The sequence below is a fragment of the Theropithecus gelada genome, chromosome 9, assembly GCF_003255815.1.
Source record: "Theropithecus gelada isolate Dixy chromosome 9, Tgel_1.0, whole genome shotgun sequence".
NCBI classification, from domain to species: domain Eukaryota; kingdom Metazoa; phylum Chordata; class Mammalia; order Primates; family Cercopithecidae; genus Theropithecus; species Theropithecus gelada.
Window position 1 is genome coordinate 21984233 of NC_037677.1, and position 13826 is coordinate 21998058.

The 13826-nt window shown below is 39.1% G+C and overlaps 1 protein-coding gene across 2 annotated transcripts in view; it reads left to right on the forward strand.

Annotated features, from left to right (window-relative positions):
- The window catches only part of ARMC4 (armadillo repeat containing 4), a 192593-nt gene that overhangs the window by 89790 nt on the left and 88977 nt on the right, over positions 1 to 13826 (forward strand). For both annotated transcript variants that reach the window (XM_025396823.1, XM_025396824.1), the window contains one exon: positions 3595 to 3709. In XM_025396823.1, the coding sequence (XP_025252608.1) occupies positions 3595 to 3709 (115 nt within the window). The remainder of the gene's footprint in view (positions 1 to 3594; positions 3710 to 13826) is intronic.

Here is a 13826-nt window from a genome sequence, read left to right on the forward strand (position 1 = left end):
CTAAATCAGTAGTCACGTCACTTGCGCTGTCATTCCTGGACGTGCAAAGTAGGGACACATTTTGAGTCACCTGGTGCACATGTTCTCTGCTGAGGTCCAAAAAGGTGACATTTTGACTTTTCGTTCCAGTTCTCACCCTGTGAATAGCTCGTCCATTTGGCAGTCTGTTTAGTGCCACGTTTTTCACAGTCTGTGCTCTCGGATGGTGATTTTGCTGTTTTAATATGGTCCCTAAGCGTAGTGCTGAAGTGCTGCCCAGTGTTCCTAAGTGCAGGAAGGTTGCGATGTTCATTTTGGAAAAAATCTGTGTATTCCCTAAACGCCATTCCGGCACAAGGTATAGAGCTGTTGGCCATAAGTCCAATATTCATGATTCAACAATCTGTATCAAATAAGGTGTCTTTAAAGAGAAATACACGTGAAACAACGTTATATATTGATTGGTTGATGAAAACGTTCTGACCAGTGGCTCATGGGAACCCACTTTATATATACCCTAGGAACAGTAGTTCAGTATTTGTTCATCTAAGGTTTGCAGTGACTTGATAGAACATAACTTCCCCTGATGAGAATTGACTGTATCCATTTTGTTTGTTTGTTTTTGAGACAGGGTCTGGCTCTGTCATCCAGGTTAAAGTGCAGTGGTGCAATCTGGGCTCACTGCAACCTCTGCTTCCTGGGCTCAAGTCATCCTCCTACCTTCGCCTTCCAAGTAGCTGAGATTAGAGTCATGTACCACCATGCCTGGCTAATTTTTTTTTTTTTTGTATTTTTTGTAGAGACAGGGTCCTTTGTTGCCTGGGCTAGTCTTGAACTCCTGAGCTCATGCGATCCACCCACCTTGGCCTCCCGAAGTGTTAGGATTTACAGGCGTGAGCCACCGTTTCTGACCCAAGTGTATCGGTTATTTCTGTATGCCTAGTACTTAGTGTTTAGCAGATAGTCAAGGAGTCTTATGAGAAATTCCAGCTCCCTAAAAAATTTAAATACCGAACTTTGGCATTGCAGCTTAATACCATGAAGGCAACGGGAGGCCATTGGAGACTTTTTTCCCTAGGAGTGATCTTTGGGTTGTGAATTGTTTAACAGGCACTGATTAAATGTGCTAGCTAGTGTCATGAACAGAATTAATATCCCTGGCACCCTGCTCTCAAGGAGCTATTGCAGAAACTCTAAAAGTGTCTTTAGGAAGATTAATTTGCAGCAATTTGTAAGATGGATTGAGATTGAGAAAAACTGAAGACACAAAACCAAGTTATTCTCTCACACAACGATCCTGAGATGAAATGGCAAAGACTGGGATTTGGGTAATCAAATAGAAAACAGGGAAATGGGCAGATACTTAAGTTATTGTGAAGTAAAATTTAGCAATAAATGAGTTCATGCAGAGGACGAGGGAGATGGAAGGGATAAAGTTAAACTCTGAAGTTTACCACTCCTGACTTTGTTAGTTCCTGTGGTTGCAAATGTTTTTCAATCATGTTCTTGTCATAGGAAGTTGTCATTCTGTACTGTTCTGAGTCTTTTTTTTTTTTTTTCCCCCTCAAATGAAGACTCACTCTGTCGCCCAGGCTGGAGTGCAGTGGTGCAATCTCGGCTCACTGCAACCTCCGCCTCCCGGGTTCAAGCGATTGTCCTGCCTCAGCCTCATGAGTAGCTGGGACTACAGGCACGTGCCACCATGCCTGATTTGTTTTTGTATTTTTAGTAGAGACAGGATTTAGCCACTTTGGCCAGGTTGGTCTTGAACTCCTGACCTCAAGTGATCTGCCTGCCTTCGCCTCCCAAACGGTGGGGATTACAGGTGTGAGTCACTGGGCCCCGCCCCTGAGTCTTCTTTTAAGATACCAGTAATGGGACCAAAATCCTCACTCATTGTAACTAAGTGGCTGATGAATTGCCTAGGGTTTGGGTTGAAAATGGTAAATGATAGATCTAATTTTACAATTATAGTGAATTTTTATAGTTAATTGTGAAATTTTGTCTATAACTTGTTTAAAGTTAATTGTGAAATTATGTCCAGTATTGAACGATCCTTTTTTTTAAATTTCAAATTTCTGCCATCCAAATGACTTCCACTGTGATGGCAAGTTATTTCTGGCCAGCAGTGTACAGTTACATATCACTGATGCCAAGTTTGCTGCGAAATTTACAAGAAGATAGGGCAGACCATTATTCACTGTTGTTCATTATGACATTTTTTATGAAAAAAATAGAGGCTCAGAGATCGGCATTAGTTATATTTTAAGTAGCATATGGGAGGCAATATGACTTTTCAGTTTAAATTTGAAAAGCAAATTTTCATTGTGAAGTGCCAGTATGTTTCTTTAGAGTTTCCATTAATTGAGAAATAAAACTTTGTTTTCTCTCAGCATGGTATGAAAGTTTCAGGTTTGAAAACCTATTTACTTAAGCTTTACTTTAAAATAATTTTTTAGTGTATTTTTTCTTATTAGAAGTCCTTTTTTAAGACTGTTTTTATCCTGATATAGGCTATTTGCGTCACCAGGGTTTTTCAGTGCTCTTTTTCAGCATCACTAATTTTATAAGGTTATGCAAAACTGATCTCCTACTTGAAAACTTTGGAATAATATGTTTTTTCCCCCCTGGTAAACTCATCTAAGATAATCAAGACATCTAAATGTTTTTATGTCAATTTTCAAGGAAGAATTTGAATGGCATTTTAAGCTAGTATTTATTCTATCTGTGGCTCAATACTACATGTGTTTAATTCAACTTGAGATTACAAATCAAAGGAATTTCGATGCCCTTTATCTTTTTTCATCTGCTTTGAGTTTAATATACCTTTCTGAACAAAGCCATGTTTGTAAAGGTTATTAAGTTTTGTTTGGCCTTCTTCTCCGCTGTGAGTACCCAGTGGACCTTACTGCGAGGTTATGCTCCTGGACTGATTGATATATAAACAGAAGACAGATGGTGTAGAGATGGCTCTGATGATAATTCATTTTTCAGCTAGTCATGAAGCTATTTTGATTACAGTGTGTTTAAGTAATTATAACACAGTCTGCAATGTTACTCTTGCTGGGAAGGGTGCACATGGAAAACAAGTTACGTGTTATTCATGCCCAACAAAGGATGCACTGTGGTGTAATGATTTTAATTCCTAATGCTAGATTAGGACTGAAAGCGTTTAAAATATGTCATACAGTAAGGTAAGTCAATTAAACATGGACCAAATAAAAAAGGTAACTGCACAGTTTTGAGGCATAAATATTTGTTTTGGAAAGTATTTAGATGTTACTATATGAAAGAAACCAGTATTTTTACATTTAGGTAACAGTCTGTGTACAGCTAATTAAAAAATTACATGGCTTGATTTTCAGTTTATGTGAATCATAATCATCATGCAGCTTGTTTTCTGTGTCATGGATTTAAAACTGAAATCAGAGGGCTGACAATTCAACAGCATGTTACCTCCCTACTGTTGATGAAGTTTTGAAAAAAAAAAAAATCTAAGCAAAATATCAAAAGTTGAAAAAAATAATTAAAATTGTGTAAATAAGTGGGTCATTAAAATGGTTTGTCTTCACATATTAATGACAGTTTATGTCATGATTTTGTGTTCCATGATAGCATAATTGATCGCTTAGATGGAGTTCGTTTGTTGTGGTCCCTGCTGAAAAATCCTCACCCAGACGTGAAGGCCAGCGCAGCGTGGGCACTCTGTCCATGCATCGAAAATGCAAAGGTAAGAACGGACTGCAAGTCAGTCTCTTCTAGAATCTCTAATACTACACTGAAAAATGCCACCACAGGTGACTAATTGCTTTCTACTTACTCTAAGTCAGATTTATCTGGTGGGAGAGAGTGTTGCACAATGTTTATGCCAAAATAATTTTGGAGCATTGCCTTTTTTCTGGTCAGTTTTAAAATGCAAAGCCAAACTAGCCAAAGATGGTGGTGTTTGCCAAGTTCTAGCTGATTGGTGCAATGGAAGCAAGCATCTCAGGTAAATCAGAGTGAGGACAAGTTGACTGTTCTTGTCTCTTGAGGGATAAGGAAATTGTCTGCATTTACCTGCTATGTAGAGAGAGTGCAGCCACTGGGGAGACATGACTGCTTCTCTTGTCGTTACAGCCTGCAGTGAGAGAGCACTATGTTCTGTGTTGCCTTGAAAAGGTCATATGATTTCAATGACTCACTTTTCTTATCTGTCACTAAAAAGAGGAGACCAGAAGTTTCTGAAATCGATTTTAGCCCTTGATTTGTAAATTTTATTATTTACTTTGAAGATCACTTTTCAGCTTATTTCTCTTAACATTTTTTCTATAGGTTTAGAGATTGCCCTTTAAGATCCTTGTTGCTGAAGTTATTTCTGCCTGTTGAATATTTTTTAAAATTATACTTTTAAGTTCTGGGATACATGTGCAGACCATGCAGGTTTGTTACATAGCTATACACATGCCATGGTGGTTTGCTCCACCCATCAACCCATCATCTACATTAGGTATTTCTTCTAATGCTATTCCTCCCCTAGTCCCCCACCATCTGACAGGCCCTGGTGTGTGATGTTTCCCTCCCTGTGTCCATGCATTCTCGTTGTTCAGCTCCCACTTATGAGTGAGAACATACAGCGTTTGGTTTTCTGTTCCTGTGTTAGTTTGCTGAGAATGATGGTTTCCAGCTTCATTCATGTCCCTGCAAAGGACATGAACTCATCCTTTTTTATGGCTGCATAGTGTTACAGGGTGTATATATGCCACCTTTTCTTTATCCAGTCTATCATTGATGGGCATTTGGGTTGGTTCCAAGTCTTTGCTATTGCGAATAGTGCTGCAATAAACATATAAATGTGCATGTGTCTTTATAGTAGACTGATTTATAATCCTTTAGGTATATACCCAGTAATGGGATTGCTGGGTAAAATGGTATTCATGGTTCTAGATCCTTGAGGAATTGCCACACTGTCTTCCACAATGGTTGAACTAATTTATACTCCCACCAACAGTGTAAAAGCATTTCTATTTCTTCACATCCTCTCCAGCATCTGTTGTTTCCTGACTTTTTAGTGATCGCCATTCTAACTGGTGTGAGATGGTATCTCACTGTGGTTTTGATTTGCATTCCTCTAATGACCAGTGATGATGAACTTTTTTTCATATGTTCATTGGTCGCATAAATGTCTTTTTTTAAGAAGTGTGTTTTCATATCTTTTGCCCACTTTTTGATGGAGTTGTTTGTTTTCTCTCATAAATTTGTTTAAGTCCCTTGTAGATTCTGGATATTAGCCCTTTGTCAGATGGATTGCAAACATTTTTTCCCATTCTGTAGGTTGCCTGCTCACTCTGATGACAGTTTCTTTTGCTGTGCAGAACTTTTTAGTTTAATTCTATCCCATTTGTCAATTTTGGCTTTTGTTGCCATTGCTTTTGGTGTTTTAGTCATGAAAGCTTTGCCCATGCCTATGTCCTGAATGGTATTGCCTAGGTTTTCTTCTAGGGCTTTTATGGTTTTAGGTCTTACATTTAAGTCTTTAATCCATCTTGAGTTAATTTTTGTATAAGGTGTAAGGAAGAGGTCCAGTTTCAGTTTTCTGCATATGGCTAGCCAGTTTTCCCAACACCTTTTATTAAATAGGGAATCCTTTCCCCATTTCTGTTTTTTTCAGGTTTATCAAAGATTAGATGGTTGTAGATGTGTGGCATTATTTCTGAGGCCTCTGTTCCATTGGTCTATATCTCTGTTTTGGTACCAGTACCATACAGTTTTAGTTACTGTAGCCTTGTACTATAGTTTGAAGTCAGCAAGTGTGATGCCTCCAGCCTTGTTCTTTTGGCTTAATATTGTCTTGGATATACAGGATCTTTTTTGGTTACATATGAAATTTGAAGTCGTTTTTTGAAATTCTGTGAAGAACTCCAATGGTAGCTTGATGGGGATAGCATTTAATCTATAAATTACTTTGGGCAGTATGGCCATTTTCACAATATTGTTTCTTCCTATCCATGAGCATGGAACCTTTTTCCATTTGTTTGTGTCCTCTCTTATTTCCTTGAGCAGTGGTTTGCAGTTCTCCTTGAAGAGGTCCTTCACATCCCTTGTAAGTTGTATTCCTAGGTATTTTTTTTTTCACTGACAAAAAAGGATTTATTTACAGTGTAAAATTTATCATACATTTGTTTTTTTGAACTGAACATAACCTCAAGATTTTATTGTCTTCATAATGAAACAAAAGATGAAATTTAGAACTGAATCTCTTGGCCCTTTCTCTTCGTATCTCCTCCCAGTTCAAAATGCTTGCATGTCCTCATAGCCAGCATCGTCTTAGATCTGCAGCTGGGCTCAGTGCTCAAGCCTTGGCGCTATCTCCTTTGTAGTTTTAGCTTTTTTCTGGAAAATTGGCTTACTTACAGAAATCAATGGCCTTGATATACACAAACAATACTTAGGTTAGAAGACTTAAGAAAACCCCATGTATAATAGCAACAAAGAAGATTAAATATTTAGAGACAAACTTATTAAGAAATGTGCAAAATCTATAAAGGGGAAATACTTCTGGAAAACACAAAAGCACGTAGAGTGGGAAGACATCCCTTGTTTTTGGCTATCACAACTCATCATCAAGATGCCCATTCCCTCCAAGCTGATTAATAAATTGAATGCCATTCCTATAAAAATACCAACAAGCTTTGTTTCATGGAGTTGGTAAGTTGATATTAAAGTTTCTATGGAAAATAAACATGCTGGAATAGTGACACAAAATGGGGGGCTAGCCCTATGGGCTATTAAAGCAAACTGTAAAGTCCCTGTATTTCAAACAGTGTGACATTGACCAGGTGAACAGGCAGACAGACCAATGGAATAGGATAGAAAGTACAGAATAGACCTAATACAAATGGGAATTTAGTATATGATAAAGGTAGCATATCAAATCTCAGAGGCAGTGATGGATTTTTTATATTTATTTATTTATATTTTTTATTTATTGAGATGGAGTTTCACTCTGTCACCCAGGCTGGAGTGCAGTGGCACAATCTCGGCTCACTGCAACCTCCACCTGCTGGGCTTAAGCAATTCTGATGCCTCAGCGTCCTGAGTGCTCAACCCAAGATTGCCGCTCTGCTTCCTGCCATGATTCCACATTCCCCGTGCATACACAGCATCCTTGCTCTTCTTGTCCTGTGCCACTTTGTGGGGTTGGTGCTTGCCACACTTCTTACAGAAAGTCTGGAAGGCTTTAGGAACGTGCACTCTGATGTTAGTTATTTCTTGTCTTCTGCTAGCTTTTGAATTTGTTTGCTCTTGCTTATCTAGTTCTTCTAATTGTGATGCTAGGGTGTCAATTTTAGATCTTTTCTGCTTTCCCTTGTGGGCATTTAGTGCTATAAATTTTCCTCTAAACACTACTTTAGCTGTTTCCCATAGATTCTGGTATGTTGTGTCATGGTCTTACTGGTTTCAAAGAACTTATTTATTTCTGCCTTAATTTTGTTATTTACACAGTATCATTCAGGAGCAGGTTGTTCAGTTTTCATTTAGTTGTGTGGTTTTGAGTGAGTTTCTTAATCCTGAGTTCTAATTTGATTGTGCTGTGGTCTGAGAGACTGTTTGTTATAATTTCCGTTCTCTTGCATTTGCCGGGGAGTGTTTTACTTCCAATTTTGTGGTCAATTTTAGCATAAGTGTGATGCTGTGCTGAGAAGAATGTATATTCTGTTGATTTGGGGTGAAGAGTTATGTAGATGTCTATTAGGTTCGCTTGTTCCAGAGCTGAGTTCAAGTCCTGAATATCCTTGTTAATTTTCTGTCTCGTTGATCTGGCTAATACTGACAATGGGTGTTAAAGTCTCCCAGTATGATTGTGTTGGAGTATAAGTCTGTTTGTAGGTCTCCAAGAACTTGCTTTATGAATCTGAGTGCTCCTGTACTGGATGCATATATATTTAGGGTAGTTAGCTCTTCTTGTTGCATTGATCCCTTTACCATTATGTAGTGCCCTTTTTTGTCTTTTTTGATCTTTGTTGGTTTAAAGTCTGTTTTAGTAGACTAGGATTGCAACCCCTGGTTTTTTTTTTGCTTTCCATTTGCTTGGTAAACATTCCTCTATTCCTTTATTTTGAGCCTATGTCTGTCTTTGCACGCAAGATGGGTGTCCCGAATACAGCACACCAATGGGTCTTGATCTTTATCCAATTTGCCAATCTGTGTCTTTTAATTGGGGCATTTAGCTCATTTACATTTAATAAAGGTTAATGTTGTTATGTGTGAATTTGATTCTGTCATTTTGATGCTAGCTGGTTATGTTGCCCATTAGTTGATGTAGTTTCTTCATAGTGTTGATAGTCTTTACAATTTGATATGTTTTTGCAGTGGCTGGTACCGGTTTTTCCTTTCCATATTTAGTGCTTCCTTCAGGAGCTTTCATAAGGCAGGCCTGGTGGTGACAAAATCTCTCAGCATTTGCTTGTCTGTAAAGGATTTTATTTCTCCTTCACTTGTGAAGCTTAGTTTGGCTGGATATGAAACTCTGGGTTGAAAATTATTTTCTTTAAGAATGTTGAATATTGGCCTCTACTCTCTTTTGGCTTGTAGGGTTTCTGCAGAGAGATCCACTATTAGTCTGATGGGCTTCCCTTTGTGGGTAACCCAACCTTTCTCTCTGTCTGCCCTTAATATTTTTTCCTTCATTTCAACCTTGATGAATCTGATGATTATGTGTCTTGGGGTTGCTCTTCTCAAGGAGTATCTTTGTGGTGTTCTCTGTATTTCCTGAATTTGAAGGTTGGCCTGTCTTGCTAGGTTGGGGAAGTTCTCCTGGATAATATCCTGAAGAGTGTTTTCCAATTCGGTTCCATTCTCTGCATCACTTTCAGGTACACCAATCAAAAGTAGGTTTGGTCTTTTCACATAGTCCCATATTTCTTGGAGGCTTTGTTTGTTCTTTTCATTCTTTTTCTCTAATCTTGTCTTCATGCTTTATTTCACTAAGATGATCTTCAATACCTGATAACCTTTCTTCCGCCTGATCGATTTGGCTATTGATACTTGTGTATGCTTCTTGAAGTTCTTGTGCTGTGTTTTTCAGCTCCATCAGGTCATTTCTGTTCTTCTCTAAACTGTTTATTCTAGTTAGCAATTTCTCTAACCTGTTTTTCAAGGTTCTTAGCTTCCTTGCATTGGGTTAGAACATGCTCCTTTAGCTCAGAGGAGTTTGTTGTTACCCACCTTCTGAGGCCTGCTTCTGTCAATTCATCAAACTCATTCTCCTTCCAGTTTTGTTCCCTTGCTGGCGAGGAGTTGTGATCCTTTGGAGGAGAAGAGACATTCTGGTTTTTGGAATTTTCAGCCTTTTTGTGCTGGGTTTTCCCCATCTTTGTGGATTTATCTACCTTTGGTCTTTGATGTTGGTGACCTTTGGATGGGGATTTTGTGTGGACGTCCTTTTTGTTGATGTTGATGCTATTCCTTTCTGTTTGTTAGTTTTCCTTCTAACAGTCAGGCCCCTCTGCTGTAGGTCTGCTCGAGGTTGCTGGAGGCCCATCCAGACCCTGTTTGCCTGGGTATCATGAGCGGAGGCTGCAGAACAGCAAAGATTGCTGCCTGTTCTTTCCTCTGGAGGCTTTGTCCCAGAGGGGCAGCTGCCAAATGCCAGCCAGAGCTCTCCTATATGAGGTTTCTGTCGACCCCTGCTGGAAGGTGTCTCCCACTCAGGAGGCCCTGGGGTCAGGGACCCACTTGAGGAGGCAGTCTGTTCCTTAGCAGAGCTTGAGTGCTGTGCTGAGAGATCCACTGCTCTCTTCAGAGCCAGCAGACAGGAATGTGTAAGTCTGATGAAGCTGTGCCCACAGCCACCTCTTCCCCCAGCTGTTCTGTCCCAGGGAGATGGGGGGTTTTACGTATGAGCTCCTGACTGGAGCTGCTGCCTTTCTTTCAGAGATGCCCTGCCCAGAGAGGAGGAATCTAGAGAGGCAGTCTGGCTACAGTGGCTTTGCTGAGCTGCGTTGGGCTCCGCTCAGTTCAAACTTCCTGGAGGCTTTGTTTACACTGTGAGGGGAAAAACCCCTACTCAAGCCTCAGTAATGGCAGATGCCCTTCCCGCACCAAGCTCGAGCATGCCAGGTCGACTTCACACTGCTATGCTCGCAGCGAGAATTTCAAGCCAGTGGATCTTAGCTTGCTGAGCTCTGTGGGAGTGGGATCTGCTGAGCTAGACCACTTGGCTCCCTGGCTTCAGCCCCCTTTCCAGGAGAATGAACAGTTCTGTCTTGCTGACATTCCAGGTGCCACTGGGATATGAAAAAAAAACCTCCTGTAGCTAGCTGAGTGTCTGCCCAAATGGCTGCCCAGTTTTGTGCTTGAAACCCATGGTCCTGGTGTTGTGGGCACCTGAGGGAATCTCCTGGTCTGTGGGTTGCAAAGACTGTGGGAAAAGTGTAGTATCTGGGCCAGAGTGTACTGTTTCTCATGGCACAGTCCCTCATTGCTTCCCTTGGCTAGGGGAGGGATTTCCCTGACCCCTTGCGCTTCCCAGGTGAGGTGACGCCCCAACCTGCTTCTGCTCACCCTCCGTGGGCTGTACCCACTGTCTAACCAGTCCCAATGAGATGAGCTGGGTACCTCAGTTGGAAATGCAGAAGTCACCTGCTTTCTGCGTCAATCTCACTGGGAGCTGCAGACCAGAGCCGTTCCTATTTGGCCATCTTGCCCAGGTCTTGTTGAATATTTTTATAGAAAGGATAGTTCTACAATAAATTTAACTTGACTCTAAATACCATCCTAAATATAATTTTTTTAAAAAGTGAATCGTAATGTGTGTTTGGAATAGAGGAGACCTATTATAAACCTATTAATAGAATCATTTGTTATCACAGCCAAAAAATTAAAAAGATCTCAAATCTTTACAGGAATCATACTACGTTATACACTGCAGCAGTAAAAAATCAATGTATTTTGGCAATGTATTCATTAATATCAATATATATCACAAATATATTGAACAAAATAAAACTTGCATAAATAGATATATAATTCCTATTAAAGTTCAAATATATTTTTTAAAGTGCCAAATTTAAATAATATTATTTACAGAGAAAGAAAGAAGCCAACTGGGGAAAGACTGATACAAATCCTTGAAGGATAGTCTTCATTAGTCACTTTAACTAATCAGCCCAGCCCTTCATTCATAAATTTAAACAATCAAAGATCACTATATATTTAAGGAATACTAACCATGTTAAAGACACACACCCACATGAACTAGCAGAACTGACTTCAGAAGAAACGGAGATAATGTAAGGAATGAAATAATTTAAAAATTATTATTTTCAGAGACACCTAAGGGTTGTTATTAAACACCATTATTAAAAATTCGTAGGCTTAAAACTGATTTTTTTGGAAACTGAAAATATATTTGGCAAAACCACAAATTTAGTAGAAAGGATGAATACTAAGATGAATAAGGCTAAATAATTATAACTAATATAATAATAACTAAAGTCCTTTCCCTTTCCTAGAAAAGGATGTTATAGATACTGATTAACTCTCAATGGTCATTGAAAATCTATATTTAAATGTCAAATTTAATGTTATCATTGGTGAGTTGCCATTTTGATAGATATTATTTCTGCTTAGTGCTGTTATTATATGTAAAGTGTGTTCTGTCTTCTTATAAATTTCAACTGTAAATCTAATTATCTATTATTGGGCTTAAAAGATTTTTCAGTATTTTCATATTCATTATTCTCACATAGGCTTTCTTTCCTGAATATCTGGCTGGTCTCCTATGCAAGCAGCCTAAAACCTGACCCAGTCCACCTCTCTCTTTGCTCTTGGCCCCAAGGTCTAAACCAGATCCAAGGCTCCCAAAAGAGCTTCTTCCTGTTCCACTTCTATTGAACTTCACCTACCCTCTGAATACTCCTTGCCTCCAGCCGCCTTCTTACTTATCTCAAGGGAAAGACAGGCTCCTGAAAAAGATCTCTGCTTGATCACATCTCTCACCAAGAACTGCCCTCTCTTGTATGCATTTATCATTGAGGCAACACAAACACTTGAAGAATCATCAACAAGGAAGTGATGTAAGCCACATGGCTAATTAGAAAATTAGCCATGTAAGAGTGGGTGACAAATTAGGCTATTACGGTAGTTCAGATGAAAATGATTAAAATTTGACCTAACACCATGGCAGTGTGGATGGAGAGAAGAGACAATATAAGAAAGAATTGAAAAGTAGAATCAGGAATTGGTGAGTGATTGGATGTTTGAATTTTTTTTTTTCTTCAACGTTGACAGCTAGGAACATGATAGAATTTTTACCAAGCATGGGAATAACGTGGTCTGAAGAAAAGATGATGGAGTTTCCTTCCTCCAGGTAGATATGTCCAGTCATTTGAATACATGAATCTGGATGTCAGGAGAGAATTCTGGATGGAGATATATGCGTAGGGTCATCAGCGTTTAGGAGGTAGTGGAGGTCTGAGAGTAGATGGAAGGGAGAGGGAGTGGAGTGAGAGGAGACCACCAATGACAGAGTGAAGTAAAGAAGGAAGGCAGGTGGGTGGGGAGGGGATGGGAAAACCAGGAGAACTTGATTACAAAAAAGCCAAGAAAGAAGAGAAATCAAGAGGGAGGGAGAATGTTCAACAGTATTATTTACCCCTAAGGGGACAATTTCCCTTGAAAAGTGAAAAGAGTACATTAAATACAGGAATTAGGTGGTCATGGTCATAACCATTTCCACTGAGAGGTGAGAGTTTAAACTGGATGGCACTGGAGGGAAAAATGAATTGAGGGGAGGAAATAGAGAAAAAGAGGATTCATAGCTTTTTCTAGAGACTCAGCTATTAAGAGAAGGAGGCCATTTATGAAACCCAGAAGATAGCTCAGGTTTAGGAAATGATAAACATGGAAGAGGCATGTGTGTGTGATTGTGTGCATGTATCTATATATCTATATCTATATACCTATATTTATCTAGAGAGAGTGCACACACACAAGCACAGATGGAGAAAAAAAGGACAGGCATGGCTCTCACTGTTCCTTAATCCTATAAGCACATTGCTCTGAGTACGGTAAACGATTTCTAGAGCACCAAGCAAAAGGATGATTCTAAAATGCCTAATTCCTGAGGGCGAGTCCAGGAAGAACAAAACCAGAAGAGCAAGAATAGAAAGGAATACTGAAAGAGGCACCTCCTTATTTCATCCAGACAACAAACGCATGGCCTACTTATCTGTCTGTCTATCTTTCAATCAATTATCCATCTATTACCTGTCAATCTATGTCTTTGAATTTGAATATTACCTACCCATCAATATCTTTGAATTTGAATCCAGAAGTGAGAAAGTTATCAAAGGGATCCTAATTAATACCTTAATATGAATTTTAAAAATCAAAGTCAGACTTTTCCTAGCAGATTGCTAATTTGGCTGATTATTTCAGCAGTGAGCACTGGCTTTTATGAGTAGGTAATAAGGAAGATATTTCCATATATTGAATTAACTAAATATGCAGGGACAAAATTTCATTGACATGTATAATATCAGAAAGTAAATCTTTGTGGCTAAATTAATGATGAACATTTTTAGATGTCAATTCAAAACAGATGAAGAAGATGCACAGCTTTTCAAAAGTGCAAGGAGATATGTGAGCAAAATGTTGAAGACACTTGTCTAGTAAACACTTGAAATGAGAGAGAGGGAAATTTAAAGCATCTTTCCTTAAGAAAGTGACCTGATTTGCAAGGCTCTTTCTTCTTAAAAGGTCCTATTTTTCAGGGTCAGAAGCTGAATATTATATTCGTCTCCCACCTTGCATCCTTCTACAACAAATCTCATTCTTCCAAAGCAGAAGGGTACTTCAGGAGT